At 47.8% G+C, this 24,736-nt stretch overlaps 3 protein-coding genes across 5 annotated transcripts in view; 2 read left to right on the forward strand and 1 right to left on the reverse strand.

Moving 5' to 3' along the window:
- The window catches only part of LOC138978952 (receptor-transporting protein 3-like), a 294,059-nt gene that overhangs the window by 192,406 nt on the left and 76,917 nt on the right, over positions 1-24,736 (forward strand). The window lies entirely within an intron of this gene.
- LOC138978951 (uncharacterized) overlaps positions 1-24,736 on the reverse strand; it is a 149,513-nt gene that overhangs the window by 17,104 nt on the left and 107,673 nt on the right. For all 3 annotated transcript variants that reach the window (XR_011459865.1, XR_011459866.1, XM_070351761.1), the window contains one exon: positions 4,653-5,881. Coding sequence is in view for 1 of the 3 variants with exons in the window: in XM_070351761.1 (XP_070207862.1) it covers positions 4,653-5,268 (616 nt within the window). In the remaining 2 variants the exon portion in view is untranslated. The remainder of the gene's footprint in view (positions 1-4,652; positions 5,882-24,736) is intronic.
- LOC138977890 (mucin-3A-like) lies at positions 5,267-7,940 on the forward strand. Its single transcript, XM_070350497.1, has 4 exons — positions 5,267-5,410; positions 5,733-6,470; positions 6,688-7,128; positions 7,215-7,940. Exons 1-4 carry the CDS (start codon positions 5,267-5,269, stop codon positions 7,938-7,940), a joined length of 2,049 nt encoding a protein of 682 aa, XP_070206598.1.

Below are 24,736 nucleotides of genomic sequence, written 5' to 3' on the forward strand. Positions count from 1 at the left end.
GCTCAGTTAGTTTGTCTTTGTTCTTTGTATATTGTTGTTTGGCTCAGTTAGTTTGACTTTGTTCTTTGTATATTGTTGTTTGGCTCAGTTAGTTTGACTTTGTTCTTTGTATATTGTTGTTTGCAGTGAGAGCACTTGCTTTTAATTTCAACGACTGTGAGTATCCCTCCCACAGGAGACTGTGTGAGAAGCCCATTAATTCTAGTCGGCATTTCACGGGCCAGTTGTGCTGCTGATTCAATGACCAGTCTGATCCATCTTATCATCCACAAACACATGTAGTCATAGTGCATGTAGCATTGAGCCCAATGACCAGCCTGACCCATCTTATCATCCACAAACACATGTAGTCATAGTGCATGTAGCATTGAGCCCAATGACCAGTCTGACCCATCTTATCATCCACAAACACATGTAGTCATAGTGCATGTAGCATTGAGCGCTAAGACCTACAGAAAAGGGTTATTCAGGAATGGGAACCAGTCAAAGTAAGCCTAGTACTAAGTTATCAGATCAGTTATCAGATCAGTTATCAGATCAGTTATCAGATCAGTTATCAGATCAGTTATCAGATCAGTTATCAGATCAGTTATCAGATCAGTTATCAGATCAGACTTTCAGAGAGAGAACAAACAAAGACACAAATCATGAAATATCTACAAGAATCTTCAAGGTCTGACTTCCAGGTCTGACTTCAAGGTCTGACTAGAATCTTCAAGGTCTGACTAGAATCTTCAAGGTCTGACTAGAATCTTCAAGGTCTGACTTCAAGGTCTGACAAGAATCTTCAAGGTCTGACTTCCAGGTCTGACTTCAAGGTCTGACTAGAATCTTCAAGGTCTGACTAGAATCTTCAAGGTCTGACTTCAAGGTCTGACTTCAAGGTCTGACAAGAATCTTCAAGGTCTGACTTCAAGGTCTGACTTCAAGGTCTGACTAGAATCTTCAAGGTCTGACAAGAATCTTCAAGGTCTGACAAGAATCTTCAAGGTCTGACTTCAAGGTCTGACTAGAATCTTCAAGGTCTGACTTCAAGGTCTGACTAGAATCTTCAAGGTCTGACTTCAAGGTCTGACTAGAATCTTCAAGGTCTGACTAGAATCTTCAAGGTCTGACTAGAATCTTCAAGGTCTGACTTCAAGGTCTGACTTCAAGGTCTGACTAGAATCTTCAAGGTCTGACTTCAAGGTCTGACTTCAAGGTCTGACTTCAAGGTCTGACTAGAATCTTCAAGGTCTGACTTCAAGGTCTGACTAGAATCTTCAAGGTCTGACAAGAATCTTCAAGGTCTGACTTCAAGGTCTGACTTCAAGGTCTGACTAGAATCTTCAAGGTCTGACTAGAATCTTCAAGGTCTGACTTCAAGGTCTGACTTCAAGGTCTGACTAGAATCTTCAAGGTCTGACTTCAAGGTCTGACTAGAATCTTCAAGGTCTGACTAGAATCTTCAAGGTCTGACTAGAATCTTCAAGGTCTGACTAGAATCTTCAAGGTCTGACAAGCTGACTATTCTGCTTTTGGTGCCAAACAGTATACTAACTCACTACTTCAATAATGTGATTTTTCTTTCTGAATTCATAGCAATTTATTCATCTAGCTAGACAGTATGAAAATATCCTAAAGAAAGACAAGGTTTCTGATAAAAAACAGAAAATCCCAACATAGCAAAACCTATCAACAACAGAAAGCCCAACATGGCTAAACCTATCAACAACAGAAAGCCCAACATGGCTAAACCTATCAACAACAGAAAGCCCAACATGGCTAAACCTATCAACAACAGAAAATCCCAACATGGCTAAACCTATCACCAACAGAAAATCCCAACATGGCTAAACCTATCAACAACAGAAAGCCCAACATGGCTAAACCTATCAACAACAGAAAGCCCAACATGGCTAAACCTATCAACAACAGAAAAGGACCGAAACAGAAGACAAACAGCCAAAGCACATGCTCTTACATATGGTCCGTGTATAGCGTGAATCAGAATAAAATTATCAGCTGCTCTAATTCCAGAGACTTTGAAGAAACAGATCATGTCCTACTTTCCATTCAATCAACCCAACTGTGACCTTGAAATGTGATCACGATCAGCTAGACTAAGATCATGTCCACAAGTCTTTGAACTCTAAAAGTATGTGAAGTTTCAAAGATCTCGCATCAAAGATGTTGAAGAAAATTATAATTTTTCTTAATTATAACCCCGCTATGACCTTGAAAGTTGACCAGGATCAAGCAGACTTGGTTCATGTCTTATGTCTGGAGGTCATCAACCCCTAGAGTAAAACAGAATGACATTTCAAATCTTAATTTAAGAAAAAAAGTTCAATTGATAATTTTCCATAATTTGGCTTGACCTTCAACCTGCCTTGGCCTTGACATTTGAGGAGGGTCAATCAGACTTGGGTCATGTCTCAGGAGATCACCAAACACTACATCGTTAAGCTTCAAAGCTCTAGCTCCAAAACCATGCAGCAAATTGATGTTTCATTTCATGACCTGAACTCGACCTCACTGTGAATTTCTCAAATTCAACCAGGGTTTACCTAACTTGGGACATGTTTGAAGGTCAAAACCCTCAAAATGTGTAAAGTTTCAAAGCTCTAGCTTCAAAAGATCTAAAACACAAGTCGCGTAAGGCGAAATTACTACATTTAGTCAAGCTGTGGAACTCACAGAATGAAACTGAACGCACTGCATTTTTTCACAATGACCGTAGTCCGCCGCTCGTACAAAAGGTGAGCCTGTTTAGCGTGGAAGCGGTTGTGCTGTGCTGCATAGCACGCTTTTCTGTACCTCTCTTCGCTTTAACTTTCTGAGCGTGTTTTTAATCCAAACATATCATATTCATATGTTTTTGGAATCAGAAAATGATGAAGAATAAGATGAACATAAATTTGGATCGTTTTATAAAAAAATAATTTTATTTTAATCATAATTTTTATATAAATTTGTAATTTTCAGAGCTTGTTTTTAATCCAAATATAACATATTTATATGTTTTTGGAATCAGAAAATGATGAAGAATAAGATGAACGTAAATTTGGATCGTTTTATAAAAAAATAATTTTAATTACAATTTTCGGATTTTTAATGACTAAAGTCATAAATTAATTTTTAAGCCTCCAAGCTGAAATTCAATACCAAAGTCCGGCCTTCGTCGAATATTACTTGGCCAAAATTTCAATCAATTTTACTGAAAAATGAGAGTGTGACAGTGTCGCCTCAACTTTTACAAAAAGCCGGATATGTCATCAAAGACAAACATCCAAAAAATGAAAAAAACGTTTGGGGATATCATACCCAGGAACTCTCATGTAAAATTTCATAAAGATCGGTCCAGTAGTTTACTCTGAATCGCTCTACACACACACACGCACAGACACTCAGACACACACACACACATACACCACGACCCTCGTCTCGATTCCCCAAACACAAAAATGACGACTATGGTTATTGTTCACGGGAGGCCAACTGAACCCTGCTCATTACTATGACTCACTGACTGATAACTCAGGTGAACCCTGCTCATTCCTATGACTCACTGACTGATAACTCAGGTGAACCCTGCTCATTACTATGACTCACTGACGGATAACTCAGGTGAACCCTGCTCAGTACTAGTATGACTCACTGACTGATAACTCAGGTGAACCCTGCTCATTACTATGACTCACTGACTGATAACTCAGGTGAACCCTGCTCATTACTATGACTCACTGACTGATAACTCAGGTGAACCCTGCTCATTACTATGACTCACTGACTGATAACTCAGATGAACCCTGCTCATTACTATGACTCACTGACTGATAACTCAGGTGAACCCTGCTCATTACTATGACTCACTGACTGATAGCTCAGGTGAACCCTGCTCATTACTATGACTCACTGACTGATAACTCAGGTGAACTCTGCTCATTACTATGACTCACTGACTGATAACTCAGGTGAACCCTGTTCAGTACTAGTATGACTCACTGACTGATAACTCAGGTGAACCCTGCTCATTACTATGACTCACTGACTGATAACTCACGTGAACCCTGCTCAGAACTATGACTCACTGACTGATAACTCAGGTGAACCCTGCTCATTACTATGACTCACTGACGGATAACTCAGGTGAACCCTGCTCAGTACTATGTCTCACTGACTGATAACTCAGGTGAACCCTGCTCATTACTATGACTCACTGACGGATAACTCAGGTGAACCCTGCTCATTACTATGTCTCACTGACGGATAACTCAGGTGAACCCTGCTCATTACTATGACTCACTGACTGATAACTCAGGTGAACCCTGCTCAGTACTATGACTCACTGACTGATAACTCAGGTGAACCAAACAGGAAAGAAAAGCAGCCCACAAAACGATGTGACCTAGCAACAAGCAACCCACAAAACGATGTGACCTAGCAACAAGCAACCCACAAAACGATGTGACCTAGCAACAAGCAACCCACAAAACGATGTGACCTAGCAACAAGCAACCCACAAAACGATGTGACCTAGCAACAAGCAGCTTGAGAGAGAGCCTGAGAGATGGGAAAGAAGCCCAAAACAAAGAGATGTAGAATAAGATGAAAGGGCCAGGAAGCCAAAGCAAAAGTTGTGAGACAAACAAGGCGTGATGGCGCACTACCAGAGTGACGTATCCTGCCATCATGCTTGCCTCCCTTGCCGTCCTCCAGCTCGTCGTCAGTGTACACACCGCTGTGAAAGTCCATACTGTCGTCCGACCCCAGCTCCACCTCCACCTTGCCCTCCAGCGAGTCGCCCGCAGTCCCCGCTCCGTTGCTGTCACCGCAGGTGTCCGTGTTGTGGATGGAGCTTGCCGCGGCGGCGGCCATTTTGGAAGTCATCTCCATGGAAACCAGGGTCTGCTGTTGCTGCAGTAGCTGTGACTGGAGCTGGATGTAGTGGTGGAGGTAGGGTTGGGGGACGACCAGGGGGGCGGAACCCTCTCCCCCTCCCCCCGACACTACAGCCGGAACATCGCCCCCAGCGCTGAACAGAACACTGGGAGCGGGGTCGTCGCTTGTGTCGTTGGGGTCATCAGTTGCCGTGGTGATGGGGGGGTCAGAGGGGGGACTTTGGTCCATGTCGTGGTGGTGTGGGGGGGAGGGGTGTGGGGGAGATGCGTGCGGAGAGGAGGGTTGGGAGAGAGCCGCGTCATCCTCCACTAGGTGATTGTCCGCTGGGCGGTGACCGTCATCCTCCACTAGGTGGTTGTCCGCTGGGCTGTGACCGTCATCCATGGCTGAGTGCACTGGTCATGCTCTGCCGCACTCATCATCAGCCGCACACACACTGGTCGACTTGGTGACAACATGCACTGATGAGGGTCCGCACTCTCCAACTGTTTATAGTGGACACTGCTCCCACAATGCACCAGTCATGGTCAGTCACAGCTTCCTGTGAGCATGGAGTGTATGGTCCAGTGAGGACCTCACTATTTGTGCATCTTTTTCTTTTCACTCTTTGCACATCTTTTCCTTTTCACGCTTTCATTTGGCGGCTGTCTTGCTTGTCAGCAGAAGAAAGAGGCTGGCACCAGGTACACATATTCCGAGTCACAAGTCCGAATGCTGGTAATGGCATCAGGTAAGCTTGTCCCAAGTCAGTCCATTCTGGTGCCGGTATAACTTTTTCCCATGCACCAAGTCAGTATACTGGCAGTGGCATCAGGTAAGATTGTCCCAAGTCAGTCCTTCCCGGACAGTCGGCTGGTGCCTGTATAGGTTATTCAGACGTCCTGAGTCAGTATGCTGGTGGCGGCATCAGGAGAGCGTGTCCTAAATCAGTATCCGCCTGGCGGGTGGAAGCGTTTGTGGCACCAGTGTCAATTTACTGTCATCTGCTGCTTCTGTCCTGCACACACACCACAACACTGCTCATCATCAGACACAACACTGCTCATCATCTGACACAACACTGCTCATCATCAGACACAACACTGCTCATCATCAGACACAACACAGCTCATCATCAGACACAACACTGCTCATCATCAGACACAACACCACTTCAGTACAAGACCTCACACACACCACAACACAGCTCATCATCAGACACAACACAGCTCATCATCAGACACAACACACTCATCATCAGACACAACACTGCTCATCATCAGACACAACACAGCTCATCATCTGACACAACACTGCTCATCATCAGACACAACACAGCTCATCATCAGACACAACACAGCTCATCATCAGACACAACACTGCTCATCATCAGACACAACACTGCTCATCATCTGACACAACACAGCTCATCATCTGACACAACACAGCTCATCATCAGACACAACACTGCTCATCATCTGACACAACACAGCTCATCATCAGACACAACACAGCTCATCATCAGACACAACACTGCTCATCATCAGACACAACACAGCTCATCATCAGACACAACACTGCTCATCATCAGACACAACACCACTTCAGTACAAGACTCTCACACTCACTCACAAGGTTTATGCCTTCACACATATTAGATTTCATAAATACAACAGCAACAACAATTCTTAAAGACAGTGGAGAGCATAGTTAAAGGGACTAAACCCCCCCCCCCCCCCCCCCCTTCTCTGCCACACCCATCACGGTCAGTCGATCATCAGCAATCCTTCCCTGCCACACCCGTCACGGTCAGTCGATCACCAGCAACCCTTCTCTGCCACACCCGTCACGGTCAGCCGATCACCAGCAACCCTTCCCTGCCACACCCGTCACGGTCAGTTGATCACCAGCAACCCTTCCCTGCCACACCCGTCACGGTCAGTTGATCACCAGCAACCATTTCCTGCCACACCCGTCACGGTCAGTCGATCACCAGCTACTCTTCCCTGCCACACCCGTCACGGTCAGTCGATCACCAGCAACCCTTCCCTGCCACACCCGTCATGGTCAGTCGATCCGCCACACCTGTCACGGTCATTTGATCACCAGCTGCTCTTCCCTGCCACACCCATCATGGTCGGTCGATCACCAGAAACCCTTTCCTGCCACACCCGTCACGGTCAGTCGATCACCAGCTACTCTTCCCTGCCACACCCGTCATGGTCAGTTGATCACCAGCAACCCTTCCCTGCCACACCCGTCATGGTCAGTCGATCACCAGCAACCCTTCCCTGCCACACCCGTCATGGTCAGTCGATCCGCCACACCTGTCACGGTCATTTGATCACCAGCTGCTCTTCCCTGCCACACCCATCATGGTCGGTCGATCACCAGAAACCCTTTCCTGCCACACCCGTCACGGTCAGTCGATCACCAGCTACTCTTCCCTGCCACACCCGTCATGGTCAGTTGATCACCAGCAACCCTTCCCTGCCACACCCGTCATGGTCAGTCGATCACCAGCAACCCTTCCCTGCCACACCCGTCACGGTCAGTCGATCACCAGCAACCCTTCCCTGCCACACCCGTCATGGTCAGTCGATCACCAGCAACCCTTCCCTGCCACACCCGTCATGGTCAGTCGATCACCAGCAACCCTTCCCTGCCACACCCGTCATGGTCAGTCGATCACCAGCAACCCTTCCCTGCCACACCCGTCATGGTCAGTCGATCCGCCACACCTGTCACGGTCATTTGATCACCAGCTGCTCTTCCCTGCCACACCCATCATGGTCGGTCGATCACCAGAAACCCTTTCCTGCCACACCCGTCACGGTCAGTCGATCACCAGCTACTCTTCCCTGCCACACCCGTCATGGTCAGTTGATCACCAGCAACCCTTCCCTGCCACACCCGTCATGGTCAGTCGATCACCAGCTACTCTTCCCTGCCACACCCGTCATGGTCAGTCGATCACCAGCAACCCTTCCCTGCCACACCCGTCACGGTCAGTCGTTCACCAGGTAAAGACACAGGGGCTTGAGAAACACGGTAAGGTGCGGAGTCTCCCACAGTAAGCCAAGAGTAAGCTGAAGACTGGTACACCATTCTCTCACAACGCACCTTCACCAGGCAAATCACGTTCACGTGAGCAACATGTCCCATTACACTTGCAGCAAAAAACAACAATCGGACAATCGAGGGTGGTGATTGGTGCGACACGGAACGCACAAGCTGAACAGAGCCAACAGTGGAGAGTCAACGTCATCACGATTACTGTTATGGGGGAGAGAGAGAGAGAGAGAGAGAGAGAGAGAGAGAGAGAGAGAGAGAGAGAGAGAGAGAGAGAGGGGGGGGGGAGAGAGAGAGGGGGGGGGGGGGGGGAGAGAGAGAGAGACAGAGAGCGAGAGAGGGGGTAGGGGGGGGAGGTTCAGAAAAACCCAACTAGTGAGAAGTTAAACTCCCTCAAGGGAGGAAAGCCCTGCTCAGTTTCAGGTGGAGGGGGAGGGGGACAAAAGGTCCCTCAGACATTCCGCCACAAGCCAGTGACTGCTCACACCGCGACCTGTTCACCAACCATCACCCTGTCGCGCTTCACCGGCTTTCAAAGAAACGCAATTACTTGTCCGGGTGTGATCTCTGCCTGAGACCTGCCTTCCATTTTATCTGCACACTGCTGCGTGTTAGGCGGCGAGGACAAAAGAGGGCGCTGATATCACGTTCTCCCTGTGCACTCTGTTACACTCACGCTTCACTGACTTTGACAAGAACCCACGGCTCCATTCAGCCGCGCTCGTCACGCAATACCGCATCTCCGGTTGCAGCCGCATATCAAGTGTGGATAAGGCGGATTTTAATCTGTCTTATTTTGGGGGGACAAATAATTTGTTTTTTTGTGTGTGTGTTATTTTCATTATTTTTATTATTCACTCTTCTCTTTCTTTGGCTTATTTTCATAACTTTTTGTTATTGAGATTCAGCTCTTGAACGTCAATCTCAAACCATGTTGACACCCTCTCTCTATACACAGAGATAGACCATGAGTTGACACCCTCTCTCCATACACAGAGATAGACCATGAGTTGACACCCTCTCTCTGTACACAGAGATAGACCATGAGTTGACACCCTCTCTCTGTACACAGAGATAGACCATGAGTTGACACCCTCTCTCTATACATAGATAGACCATGAGTTGACACCCTCTCTCTGTACACAGAGATAGACCATGAGTTGACACCCTCTCTCTGTACACAGAGATAGACCATGAGTTGACGCCCTCTCTCTATACACAGAGATAGACCATGAGTTGACACCCTCTCTCTATACACAGAGATAGACCATGAGTTGACACCCTCTCTTTGTACACAGAGATAGACCATGAGTTGACACCCTCTCTCTGTACACAGAGATAGACCATGAGTTGACACCCTCTCTCTATACACAGAGATAGACCATGAGTTGACACCCTCTCTCTGTACACAGAGATAGACCATGAGTTGACACCCTCTCTCTATACACAGAGATAGTCCATGAGTTGACACCCTCTCTCTGTACACAGAGATAGACCATGAGTTGACACCCTCTCTCTGTACACAGAGATAGACCATGAGTTGACACCCTCTCTCTATACACAGAGATAGACCATGAGTTGACACCCTCTCTCTGTACACTGAGATAGACCATGAGTTGACACCCTCTCTCTATACACAGAGATAGACCATGAGTTGACACCCTCTCTCTGTACACTGAGATAGACCATGAGTTGACACCCTCTCTCTGTACACTGAGATAGACCATGAGTTGACACCCTCTCTCTGTACACAGAGATAGACCATGAGTTGACACCCTCTATACACAGAGATAGACCATGAGTTGACACCCTCTCTCTGTACACAGAGATAGACCATGAGTTGACACCCTCTCTCTGTACACTGAGATAGACCATGAGTTGACACCCTCTCTCTATACACAGAGATAGACCATGAGTTGACACCCTCTCTCTATACACAGAGATAGACCATGAGTTGACACCCTCTCTCTATACACAGAGATAGACCATGAGTTGACACCCTCTCTCTGTACACAGAGATAGACCATGAGTTGACACCCTCTCTCTGTACACTGAGATAGACCATGAGTTGACACCCTCTCTCTGTACACAGAGATAGACCATGAGTTGACACCCTCTCTCTGTACACAGAGATAGACCATGAGTTGACACCCTCTCTCTGTACACAGAGATAGACCATGAGTTGACACCCTCTCTCTGTACACAGAGATAGACCATGAGTTGACACCCTCTCTCTGTACACAGAGATAGACCATGAGTTGACACCCTCTCTCTGTACACAGAGATAGACCATGAGTTGACACCCTCTCTCTGTACACAGAGATAGACCATGAGTTGACACCCTCTCTCTGTACACAGAGATAGACCATGAGTTGACACCCTCTCTCTATACACAGAGATAGACCATGAGTTGACACCCTCTCTCTGTACACAGAGATAGACCATGAGTTGACACCCTCTCTCTATACACAGAGATAGACCATGAGTTGACACCCTCTCTCTATACACAGAGATAGACCATGAGTTATATATCTGGAGAAAGCATCGGCTGTTTCTCTCTTAAACATGTAACCTATACATACACAGACTCGTTTCTCTACACATTTACTAGTAGTCTAAATTTGGCTGTGGTTAATTCACATATCATATCTGTCTAGGTTCATCCAAATGTGGCTAGAACTTTACTTGGGATGCATACCTTTGCAATAATGAAACTCAAGACCAACCCTCATTTTGACATTATTTCAAATTTGTTATATTAAAATCGTCCGCCAAATCTCATTTGCTTTTAAGAGTACGCTCATAAGCCTAGCTTGTTGTGCTCCATGTTCCTTATTTCATGTATGCGGTAATAGTACCAATGGAATTTATTGAATAAACTTGTTTAAACCAAGACCAACCCTAATCATGCTGTCCTGTGACTCATATAGACAGATAATACCCTAAACGAAAAAAAAAAAAAAACCCCACCCCAAAACACCCCAATTGAATATTACAATATGAAAACAAGCAGCAAACCACCCTTTTCTCCAGTTCACCTTTATGATTAAGGTATATACAAGTAATCCAACAACCACTTTTCTCCAGTTCACCTTTATGATTAAGGTATATATACAAGTAATCCAACAACCACTTTTCTCCAGTTCACCTTTATGATTAAGGTATATACAAGTAATCCAACAACCACTTTTCTCCTGTTCACCTTTATGATTAAGGTATGTGAACAGCTCAGATCATGGGTAATTTTAACACCTTCACATTTAAATGCTTATTTTATAGCCATCCATTGAATTGAGAAGAAAACAAAGCATACTAAACTGCTAATCAAACAAAAAGAAAACAAGAAGGGCAAAGCCCATACGACTCACATGCTTTACACATTTTTCCTACCAAAATACATGTGACCTTGACCCAAGGTCAAGGTCATCCAAGGTCATGCAACACAAAGCTGTTAATTCAAGACATAGGAAGTACAATGGTGCTTATTGGCTCTTTCTACCATGAGATATGGTCACTTTTAGTGGTTCACTACCTTATTTTGGTCACATTTCATAAGGGTCAAAGTGACCTTGATCATATGTGACCAAATGTGTCTCATGATGAAAGCATAACGTGCCCCACATAATTTTTAAGTTTGAAACAGTTATCTTCCATAGTTCAGGGTCAAGGTCACTTCAAAATATGTATACAATCCAACTTTGAAGAGCTCCTGTGACCTTGACCTTGAAGCAAGGCAAACCAAACTGGTATCAAAAGATGGGGCTTACTTTGCCCTATATATCATATATAGGTGAGGTATTTAATCTCAAAAACTTCAGAGAAAATGTGAAAAATGTGAAAAATAGCTGTTTTTTAGGCAACATTTATGGCCCCTGCGACCTTGACCTTGAAGCAAGGTCAAGATGCTATGTATGTTTTTTGGGGCCTTGTCATCATACACCATCTTGCCAAATTTGGTACTGATAGACTGAATAGTGTCCAAGAAATATCCAACGTTAAAGTTTTCCGGACGGACGTCCGGACGGACGGACGTCCGGACGGACGGACGGACGACTCGGGTGAGTACATAGACTCACTTTTGCTTCGCATGTGAGTCAATAAAAAGAACCAACAGCATCGTTTTGTATGTGTGGGTAGTAAACACGTTTTATTTACAAAACACGGCGGAAAATGGCGACAAATTTGTTGCACAGCGACAGGTCACTTTCTTCAACCAAGGCCAGTACTTTCATACATGACAAAGGAAAGCAAATATGGCCTGAATAATAAAGTTATAGTGTTCCTTTGTGTGTCTGAGTGATAAACTGTTTTAACCAACTATCTTCTGAAACGTAATTGCACTCAGCAGATTTGTCTTCCGCTCATAACTTTCGTGTCACACGGTCTTTGCGACAAACAGATAGATCGCATTCTCGCAGAAAATCATTGACAACACAGACCAGTCATATTTAGCATTGCATTTGGGAAGGGCTACTATTATAGTGTGTTTTAAGAAAGAAAAACATTACAGTATCGGCAGAACACGACCAAATGAGTTTTCGTGTCACAGCGTTATGGGCGTGAGATTGTGTTCTCACATTGTAGCAAAATCATTGACAACACAGACAAGTCAGTTTTAGCATAGACATTGGGAAAGGCTACTATTATAGTGTGTTTTAGGAAAGAAAAACATTATAGTATCAGCAGAACACGACCAAATCATGACAAATGAGTTTGCGTTTTGGGCGTTATGGGCGTTTTTTCACACTGCAGATCATATCTCAAAAACTACGTAGTGGATCTTTGTGAAATTTGATATGGATATTTTTGACTGGATTTTCTCATAGAAGGTTTTTCCGTTTATTGATAGGACAGTTTGATGACGTCATATTTTACCGTTTGCCAAAAGGTCGAGGCAGCACTTTCACAGTTACAGTTTTTCATCAATTTGATCGAATTTCTTATCACACAATCTCAGATCTAGGCCGGATTATGGGATTGCATTTCAGTTTGGTCACTTAAAGTTTTGTTATTGAAATGTTTGTTCGAAATATGTCATTTTTTCAAATTTTTAAAAACTAATATTTGAAACAAAAAATTTATATTGGTGTATTCCCTATTGCGTCCTGTATCTAAAACTATATAGTTTTGTTGTTTTGTATTGATAATTATGCTTAAAAATGAAGAAAACCGATAAATAACCACTATCTTTATTTATGAAAAAAGACACTTAAAAACAACTTCTATCTATTCCTTACCATTTTCTGATTCCAAATATAGATAGTTTCATGGTGTTTGACGTTGAAAATAGGCTAAAACTTAACAAACTCGGATCGTTGAATGGAAATTATACTTCCAAGCTCCGTGCAGCTGACAACATGATAAAAACACGTCATTTCAAGTGTGGAACACGCTCATGACGTCATACTGAAAGGTGATGAATTATGGCTTCACCTTGCGATGTTTCATTTCAAACATGGTAACATTTTTAAAGGGGTTTCTTTCTCAGATTTCTGTTTGCCCTCTGTCTGTCTCTCTATGTCTCCGTCTGTCTGACTGATTCAATTAAATGTGTAATTACTTAGTTTTGCAAAAGTCAAACTAAGTAGGATATACCTAATTGATTCAGGTCTCTAAATTCTTATTGTAAAATTGTGAGTTTTATTCAAAACAAATTTAATTGGTGTTTTAAACTCAATAATGGGGCATGCTGTGATGAGTAGAAGAATGTGTGCTTACGAGCAGAAAAAGCCCATCAAAGTCAAGAATCGTGTTTTTCTTTTTCTATTTTCACCTTGTAGCTTCATACAGACACTAAGCAACAGTGTAGTTCCACTTCCAGTGCAATATCTTGTACTTTAATTTTGACCATCTGTGTAACACTTTATTGACCCATGATCTGAGCTGTTCACGTATATACAAGTAATCCAACAACCACTTTTCTCCTGTTCACCTTTATGATTAAGGTATATACAAGTAATCCAACAACCACTTTTCCCGTCACTATTTTTTCCAAGTGCATTGTTGCAAAGATATACATTTTGTTTTAGTTTTTCAACCCAATAGCGTAACATGTGCTGAGCAGGGGACACAACCCATTTGCACGGTACAACACAGACCATAGAGCCAAGTCAGCAGGGGACACAACCCATTTGCACGGTACAACACAGACCATAGAGAAAAGTCAGCAGGGGACACAACCCATTTGCACGTACAACACAGACCATAGAGCCAAGTCAGCAGGGGACACAACCCATTTGCACCGTACAAAGAACTCGCTTTCTGCAGGCTTAGAAACTTTGTTAAAAAAACTAACACACCCTCCCTGGTCTGACAGTCTGTCACCACGTGTCAGTCTCCCTCTCTCCCACCACTCATGCACACCCTCCCTGGTCTGACAGTCTGTCACCACGTGTCAGAGTCTCCCTATCTCCCACCACTCATGCACACCCTCCCTGGTCTGACAGTCTGTCACCACGTGTCAGAGTCTCCCTCTCTCCCACCACTCATGCACACCCTCCCTGGTTTGACAGTCTGTCACCACGTGTCAGAGTCTCCCTCTCTCCCACCACTCATGCACATCCTCCCTGGTCTGACAGTCTGTCACCACGTGTCAGAGTCTCCCTCTCTCCCACCACTCATGCACACCCTCCCTGGTCTGACAGTCTGTCACCACGTGTCAGAGTCTCCCTCTCTCCCACCACTCATGCACACCCTCCCTGGTCTGACAGTCTGTCACCACGTGTCAGAGTCTCCCTCTCTCCCACCACTCATGCACATCCTCCCTGGTCTGACAGTCTGTCACCACGTGTCAGAGTCTCCTTCTCTCCCACCACTCATGCACACCCTCCCTGGTCTGACAGTCGGTCACCAGGTGTCAGAGTCTCCCTCTCTCCCACCACTCATGCACACCCTCCCTGGTCTGACAGTCGGTCACCAGGTGTCAGAGTCTCCCTCTCTCCCACCACTCATGCACACCCTCCCTGGTTTGACAGTCTGTCACCACGTGTCAGAGTCTCCCTCTCTCCCACCACTCATGCACACCCTCCCTGGTCTGACAGTCGGTCACCACGAGTCAGAGTCTCCCTCTCTCCCACCACTCATGCACACCCTCCCTGGTTTGACAGTCTGTCACCACGTGTCAGAGTCTCCCTCTCTCCCACCACTCATGCACACCCTCCCTGGTCTGACAGTCTGTCACCAGGTGTCAGAGTCTCCCTCTCTCCCACCACTCATGCACATCCTCCCTGGTCTGACAGTCTGTCACCAGGTGTCAGTCTCCTTCTCTCCCACCACTCATGCACACCCTCCCTGGTTTGACAGTCTGTCACCACGTGTCAGAGTCTCCCTCTCTCCCACCACTCATGCACACCCTCCCTGGTCTGACAGTCTGTCACCAGGTGTCAGAGTCTCCCTCTCTCCCACCACTCATGCACACCCTCCCTGGTCTGACAGTCTGTCACCACGTGTCAGTCTCCCTCTCTCCCACCACTCATGCACACCCTCCCTGGTCTGACAGTCTGTCACCACGTGTCAGAGTCTCCCTCTCTCCCACCACTCATGCACACCCTCCCTGGTCTGACAGTCTGTCACCACGTGTTAGAGTCTCCCTATCTCCCACCACTCAAGCACACCCTCCCTGGACTGACAGTCTGTCACCAGGTGTCAGAGTGAGTCTCCCTGGATGTTTTACTCGAGGAATAATATTATTCCGCGAAGACCTGTTTTGACTTTTCATACTGCGCTGTCCTATTCTTTTGCCTAACATTGTGTCACAGAAGGGCACCAGGATGCAGCACATTCATTCACTCAATATAAGGATCAAGATTGAACATGACTGGCTTGTCTGTCAGATAAACCATATAAGGATCATTATTAAAGATGACTGGCTTGTCTGTCAAATAAACCATATAAGGATCATTATTAAAGATGACTGGCTTGTCTGTCAAATAAACCTTATATGAAGGATCATTATTAAAGATGACTGGCTTGTCTGTCAAATAAACCATATAAGGATCATTATTAAACATGACTGGCTAATGTCTGTCAAATAAACCATATAAGGATCACTATTAAACATGACTGGCTTGTCTGTCAAATAAACCATATAAGGATCACTATTAAACATGACTGGCTTGTCTGTCAGATAAACCATATGAGGATCACTATTAAACATGACTGGCTTGTCTGTCAGATAAACCATATACGGATAATTATTAAACATGACTGGCTTGTCTGTCAAATAAACCATATAAGGATCACTATTAAACATGACTGGCTTGTCTGTCAGATAAACCATATAAGGATCACTATTAAACATGATTGGCTTGTCTGTCAGATAAACCATATAAGGATCACTATTAAACATGATTGGCTTGTCTGTCAGATAAACCATATAAGGATCACTATTAAACATGACTGGCTTGTCTGTCAGATAAACCATATAAGGATCACTATTAAACATGATTGGCTTGTCTGTCAGATAAACCATATAAGGATCACTATTAAACATGATTGGCTTGTCTGTCAGATAAACCATATAAGGATCACTATTAAACATGATTGGCTTGTCTGTCAGATAAACCATATAAGGATCACTATTAAACATGACTGGCTTGTCTGTCAGATAAACCATATAAGGATCACTATTAAACATGATTGGCTTGTCTGTCAGATAAACCGTATTAGGATCATGTAGAAGCTGAATGGTGCCTGTCACAACGCCTCACCAGAAAGGGGAGACTAGCCCAGCTTGCAGTACAGTACCCCCCCTTTAAGGACGTGATTCTCTCAGACTCTTGGAGGTCTCACCAGAAAGGGGAGACTAGTCCAGCTTGCAGTACAGTACCCCCCCTTTAAGGACGTGATTCTCTCAGACTCTTGGAGGTCTCACCAGAAAGGGGAGACTAGTCCAGCTTGCAGTACAGTACCCCCCCCCCCCCTCTAAGGACCTGATTCTCTCAGACTCTTGGAGGTCTCACCAGAAAGGGGAGACTAGCCCAGCTTGCAGTACAGTACCCCCCCTCTAAGGACGTGATTCTCTGAGACTCTTGGAGGTCTCCAAAGGGGGGCTCCACTGTACTCAACATGACAGCCCTAAATCCCCTCAGCAAGGGGGACAACCGCTGGGTGTCGAGCCAAGGGACGGCACGGGTGACGTGCCCCTGATGACCCCTGACCCCATACAAGCCGGCAAAAATCAATGAAACATTATCATAAAATGACACCTGTTGCTGCGCTTACCTGCTGCACTATAACACCACACGCTCAGTTGCGCAGCTCTTTCTCCCTCCCTCTGTTTCTCTCTCCGTCTGTCTGTCTTGTCTGTCTGTCTGTCTGTCTGTCTGTCTGTCTGTCTGTCTGTCTGTCTGTCTGTCTGTCTGTCTTGTCTGTCTCTGTCTCTCCACACCTTTAAACACATCCAGCTAACCCCACTCAATCCGCATAGCTCCGCTTAACCAATTTAGTAAATGCACAAAAAGTTGATGTGTGAATGGAGGGAATGAGGTGAAAGTGTCAGCACTGACATGACGCTTGACACGCGAGGACCACGACACGGATCACAAGGTGTCAGCACTGACATGACGCTTGACACGCGAGGACCACAACAGGGATCACAAGGTGTCAGCACTGACATGACGCTTCACACGCGAGGACCACGACACGGATCACAAGGTGTCAGCACTGACATGACGCTTGACACGCGAGGACCACGACACGGATCACAAGGTGTCAGCACTGACATGACGCTTGACACGCGAGGACCACGACACGGATCACAAGGTGTCAGCACTGACATGACACTTGACACGCGAGGACCACGACACGGATCACAAGGTGTCAGCACTGACATGACGCTTGACACGCGAGAGGACCACCACATGGTCACAAGATGTCAGCACTGACATGACGCTTGACACGACCACGGCACGGATCACAAAGTGTCAGCACTGACATGACGCTTGACACGCGAGGAACAGACACGGATCACAAGGTGTCAGCACTGACATGACGCTTGACACGCGAGGAACAGACACGGATCACAAGGTGTCAGCACTGACATGACGCTTGACACGCGAGGACCACGACACGGATCACAAGGTGTCAGCACTGACATGACGCTTGACACGCGAGGACCACGACACGGATCACAAGGTGTCAGCACTGACATGACGCTTGACACGCGAGGACCACGACACGGATCACAAGATGTCAGCACTGACATGACGCTTGACACGCGAGGACCAACACATGGTCACAAGGTGTCAGCACTGACATGACGCTTGACACGCGAGGACCACCACACGGATCACAAGGTGTCAGCACTGACATGACGCTTGACACGCGAGAGGACCACCACATGGTCACAAGGTGTCAGCACTGACATGACGCTTGACACGCGAGAGGACCAGACACGGATCACAAGGTGTCAGCACTGACATGACGCTTGACACGCGAGAGGACCACCACATGGTCACAAGGTGTCAGCACTGACATGACGCTTGACACGCGAGGACCACGACACGGATCACAAGGTGTCAGCACTGACATGACGCTTGACACGCGAGAGGACCACCACATGGTCACAAGATGTCAGCACTGACATGACGCTTGACACGACCACGGCACGGATCACAAAGTGTCAGCACTGACATGACGCTTGACACGCGAGGAACAGACACGGATCACAAGGTGTCAGCACTGACATGACGCTTGACACGCGAGGAACAGACACGGATCACAAGGTGTCAGCACTGACATGACGCTTGACACGCGAGGACCACGACACGGATCACAAGGTGTCAGCACTGACATGACGCTTGACACGCTAGAACCATGACACGGATCACAAGGTGTCAGCACTGACATGACGCTTGACACGCGAGGACCACGACACGGATCACAAGGTGTCAGCACTGACATGACGCTTGACACGCGAGGACCACGACACGGATCACAAGGTGTCAGCACTGACATGACGCTTGACACGCGAGAGGACCAGACACGGATCACAAGGTGTCAGCACTGACATGACGCTTGACACGCGAGAGGACAAGACACGGATCACAAGGTGTCTCCACGCAGACTCACCACCACCGCTACAATGGAACCCCCTTACAAGACCTAGATGACACCACCAGCATGCTACACTGGAACCCCCTTCCAAGACCTAGATGACACCACCTGCATGCTACACTGGAACCCCCTTACAAGACCTAGATGACACCACCTGCATGCTACAGTGGAACCCCCTTACAAGACCTAGATGACACCACCAGCATGCTACACTGGAACCCCCTTCCAAGACCTAGATGACACCACCTGCATGCTACAGTGGAACCCCCTTACAAGACCTAGATGACACCACCAGCATGCTACACTGGAACCCCCTTACGAGACCTAGGTGAAACCACCAGCATGCTACACTGGAACCCCCTACAAGACCTAGGTGACACCACCTGCATGCTACAGTGGAACCCCCTACAAGACCTAGATGACACCACCAGCATGCTACACTGGAACCCCCTTACGAGACCTAGGTGACACCACCAGCATGCTACACTGGAACCCCCTTCCAAGACCTAGGTGACACCACAAGCATGCTACACTGGAACCCCCTTCCAAGACCTAGGTGACACCACCACCATGCTACTGTGGAACCCCCTTACGAGACCTAGATGACACCACCACCATGCTACAGTGGAACCCCCTTACGAGACCTAGGTGACACCACCACCTTGCTACTGTGGAACCCCCTTACGAGACCTAGATGACACCACCACCATGCTACAGTGGAACCCCCTTACGAGACCTAGATGACACCACCAGCATGCTACAGTGGAACCCCCTTACGAGACCTAGATGACACCACCACCATGCTACACTGGAACACCCTTACAAGACCTAGGTGACACCACCAGCATGCTACACTGGAACCCCCTTACAAGACCTAGATGACACCACCTGCATGCTACACTGGAACCCCCTTCCAAGACCTAGGTGACACCACCAGCTTGCTACACTGGAACCCCCTTCCAAGACCTAGATGACACCACCAGCATGCTACACTGGAACCCCCTTCCAAGACCTAGGTGACACCACCAGCATGCTACACTGGAACCCCCTTCCAAGACCTAGGTGACACCACCACCATGCTACTGTGGAACCCCCTTACGAGACCTAGGTGACACCACCAGCATGCTACACTGGAACCCCCTTACAAGACCTAGGTGAAACCACCAGCATGCTACACTGGAACCCCCTTCCAAGACCTAGGTGACACCACCAGCATGCTACACTGGAACCCCGTTCCAAGACCTAGGTGACACCACCACCTTGCTACTGTGGAACCCCCTTATGAGACCTAGGTGACACCACCAGTATGCTACACTGGAACCCCCTTACAAGACCTAGGTGACACCACCAGCATGCTACACTGGAACCCCCTTACAAGACCTAGATGACACCACCTGCATGCTACACTGGAACCCCCTTCCAAGACCTAGATGACACCACCAGCTTGCTACACTGGAACCCCCTTCCAAGACCTAGATGACACCACCAGCATGCTACACTGGAACCCCCTTACAAGACCTAGGTGACACCACCAGCATGCTACACTGGAACCCCCTTCCAAGACCTAGGTGACACCACCAGCTTGCTACACTGGAACCCCCTTACAAGACCTAGATGACACCACCAGCATGCTACACTGGAACCCCCTTACAAGACCTAGATGACACCACCAGCTTGCTACAGTGGAACCCCCTTCCAAGACCTAGATGACACCAGCACCATGCTACACTGGAGCCCCCTTACAAGACCTAGATGACACCACCAGCATGCTACACTGGAGGCCCCTTACAAGACCTAGATGACACCACCAGCATGCTACACTGGAACCCCCTTCCAAGACCTAGGTGACACCACCTGCATGCTACAGTGGAACCCCCTTCCAAGACCTAGATGACACCACCAGCATGCTACACTGGAACCCCCTTCCAAGACCTAGATGACACCACCTGCATGCTACAGTGGAACCCCCTTACAAGACCTAGGTGACACCACCAGCTTGCTACACTGAACCCCCTTACAAGACCTAGATGACACCACCTGCATGCTACAGTGGAACCCCCTTACAAGACCTGGATGACACCACCTGCATGCTACAGTGGAACCCCCTCACAAGACCTAGATGACACCACCACCATGCTACACTGAAATCCCTTACAAGACCTAGATGACACCACCACCATGCTACAGTGGAACCCCCTTCCAAGACCTAGGTGACACCACCACCATGCTACAGTGGAACCCCCTTCCAAGACCTAGGTGACACCACCACCATGCTACACTGGAACCCCCTTACAAGACCTAGATGACACCACCAGCATGCTACAGTGGAACCCCCTTTTAAGACCTAGATGACACCACCACCGCTACAGTGGAACCCCCTTACAAGACCTAGATGACACCACCACCATGCTACACTGGAACCCCCTTACAAGACCTAGATGACACCACCACCATGCTACAGTGGAACCCCCTTACAAGACCTAGATGACACCACCACCATGCTACAGTGGAACCCCCTTACAAGACCTAGGTGACCCCACCTGCATGCTACAGTGGAACCCCCTTACAAGACCTAGATGACACCACCAGAATGCTACAGTGGAACCCCCTTACAAGACCTAGATGACACCACCAGCATGCTACACCGGAACCCCCTTACAAGACCTAGGTGACACCACCACCATGCTACACTTGAACCCTCTTACAAGACCTAGGTGACACCACCACCATGCTACACTGGAACCCCCTTACAAGACCTAGATGACACCACCAGCATGCTTCAGTGGAACCCCCTTACAAGACCTAGATGACACCACCAGCATGCTACACTGGAGGCCCCTTACAAGACCTAGATGACACCACCAGCATGCTACAGTGGAACCCCCTTACAAGACCTAGATGACACCACCAGCATGCTACACTGGGACCCCCTTACAAGACCTAGGTGACACCACCGCCATGCTACAGTGGAACCCCCTTACGAGACCTAGATGACACCACCAGCTTGCTACAGTGGAACCCCCTTCCAAGACCTAGATGACACCACCACCATGCTACACTGGAACCCCCTTACAAGACCTAGATGACACCACCAGCATGCTACAGTGGAACCCCCTTACAAGACCTAGATGACACCACCAGCATGCTACACTGGAACCCCCTTACAAGACCTAGGTGACACCACCAGCATGCTACACTGGAGCCCCCTTTTAAGACCTAGATGACACCACCAGCATGCTACACTGTAACCCCCTCACAAGACCTAGATGACACCACCAGCATGCTACAGTGGAACCCCCTTACAAGACCTAGATGACACCACCACCATGCTACAGTGGAACCCCCTTACGAGACCTAGGTGACACCACCAGCATGCTACAGTGGAACCCCCTTACGAGACCTAGATGACACCACCAGCATGCTACAGTGGAACCCCCTTACGAGACCTAGATGACACCACCACCATGCTACAGTGGAACTCCCTTACGAGACCTAGATGACACCACCAGCATGCTACAGTGGAACCCCCTTACAAGACCTAGATGACACCACCAGCATGCTACAGTGGAACCCCCTTCCAAGACCTAGGTGACACCACCACCATGCTACACTGGAACCCCCTTACGAGACCTAGATGACACCACCAGCATGCTACAGTGGAACCCCCTTACGAGACCTAGATGACACCACCAGCATGCTACAGTGGAACCCCTTTATGAGACCTAGATGACACCACCAGCATGCTACAGTGGAACCCCCTTACGAGACCTAGATGACACCACCAGCATGCTACAGTGGAACCCCCTTACGAGACCTAGGTGACACCACCAGCATGCTACACTGGAACCCCCTTCTAAGACCTAGATGACACCACCAGCATGCTACACTGGAACCCCCTTCCAATACCTAGGTGACACCACCACCATGCTACTGTGGAACCCCCTTACGAGACCTAGGTGACACCACCAGCATGCTACACTGGAACCCCCTTACAAGACCTAGGTGACACCACCTGCATGCTACACTGGAACCCCCTTACAAGACCTAGATGACACCACCAGCTTGCTACACTGGAACCCCCTTACAAGACCTAGATGACACCACCAGCATGCTACACTGGAACCCCCTTACAAGACCTAGGTGACACCACCAGCATGCTACACTGTAACCCCCTCACAAGACCTAGATGACACCACCAGCATGCTACACCGGAACCCCCTTACAAGACCTAGATGACACCACCTGCATGCTACACTGGAACCCCCTTACAAGACCTAGATGACACCACCTGCATGCTACACTGGAACCCCCTTACAAGACCTAGATGACACGACCAGCATGCTACACTGGAACCCCCTTACAAGACCTAGATGACACCACCAGCATGCTACAGTGGAACCCCCTTACAAGACCTAGGTGACACCACCAGCATGCTACAGTGGAACCCCCTTAGAAGACCTAGATGACACCACCAGCATGCTACACTGGAACCCCCTTACAAGACCTAGGTGACACCACCAGCTTGCTACACTGGAGCCCCCTTACAAGACCTAGATGACACCACCAGCATGCTACAGTGGAACCCCCTTACAAGACCTAGGTGACACCACCAGCTTGCTACAGTGGAACCCCCTTAGGAGACCTAGATGACACCACCAGCATGCTACACTGGAACCCCCTTACAAGACCTAGGTGACACCACCAGCATGCTACACTGGAACCCCCTTACAAGACCTAGGTGACACCACCAGCATGCTACACTGGAACCCCCTTACAAGACCTAGATGACACCACCAGCATGCTACATTGGAACCCCCTTACAAGACCTAGATGACACCACCAGCATGCTACACCGGAACCCCCTTACAAGACCTAGATGACACCACCTGCATGCTACACTGGAACCCCCTTACAAGACCTAGATGACACCACCTGCATGCTACAGTGGAACCCCCTTACAAGACCTAGGTGACACCACCAGCATGCTACAGTGGAACCCGGCCCCCTTCCAAGACCTAGATGACACCACCAGCATGCTACAGTGGAACCCCCTTACGAGACCTAGATGACACCACCAGCATGCTACACTGGAACCCCCTTACAAGACCTAGATGACACCACCACCATGCTACAGTGGAATCCCCTTACGAGACCTAGATGACACCACCAGCATGCTACACTGGAACCCCCTTACAAGACCTAGATGACACCACCAGCATGCTACACTGGAACCCCCTTACAAGACCTAGATGACACCACCAGCATGCTACACTGGAACCCCCTTCCAAGACCTAGATGACACCACCTGCATGCTACAGTGGATCCCCCTTACAAGACCTAGGTGACACAACCAGCATGCTACACTGGAACCCCCTTACGAGACCTAGATGACACCACCAGCATGCTACACTGGAACCCCCTTCCAAGACCTAGATGACACCACCAGCATGCTACAGTGGAACCCCCTTACAAGACCTAGGTGACACCACCAGCATGCTACACTGGAACCCCCTTACAAGACCTAGATGACACCACCAGCATGCTACACTGGAACCCCCTTCTAAGACCTAGGTGACACCACCAGCATGCTACAGTGGAACCCCCTTACGAGACCTAGATGACACCACCAGCATGCTACACTGGAACCCCCTTCCAAGACCTAGATGACACCACCTGCATGCTACAGTGGAACCCCCTTACAAGACCTAGATGACACCACCAGCATGCTACACTGGAACCCCCTTCC

The sequence above is a fragment of the Littorina saxatilis genome, linkage group LG10, assembly GCF_037325665.1.
Source record: "Littorina saxatilis isolate snail1 linkage group LG10, US_GU_Lsax_2.0, whole genome shotgun sequence".
In the NCBI taxonomy this organism is placed as follows: Eukaryota; Metazoa; Mollusca; class Gastropoda; order Littorinimorpha; family Littorinidae; genus Littorina; species Littorina saxatilis.

Coding starts and splice junctions, on each gene's coding strand:
- LOC138977890 (XM_070350497.1), top strand. CDS start 5,267: ATGGCTGAGTGCACTGGTCATGCTCTGCCGCACTCATCATCAGCCGCA. Junction 5,411..5,732: donor CCCACAATGCACCAGTCATG/GTCAGTCACAGC, acceptor CTTCCCGGACAG/TCGGCTGGTGCCTGTATAGG. Junction 6,471..6,687: donor TCAGACACAACACCACTTCA/GTACAAGACTCT, acceptor GTCGATCACCAG/CAACCCTTCTCTGCCACACC.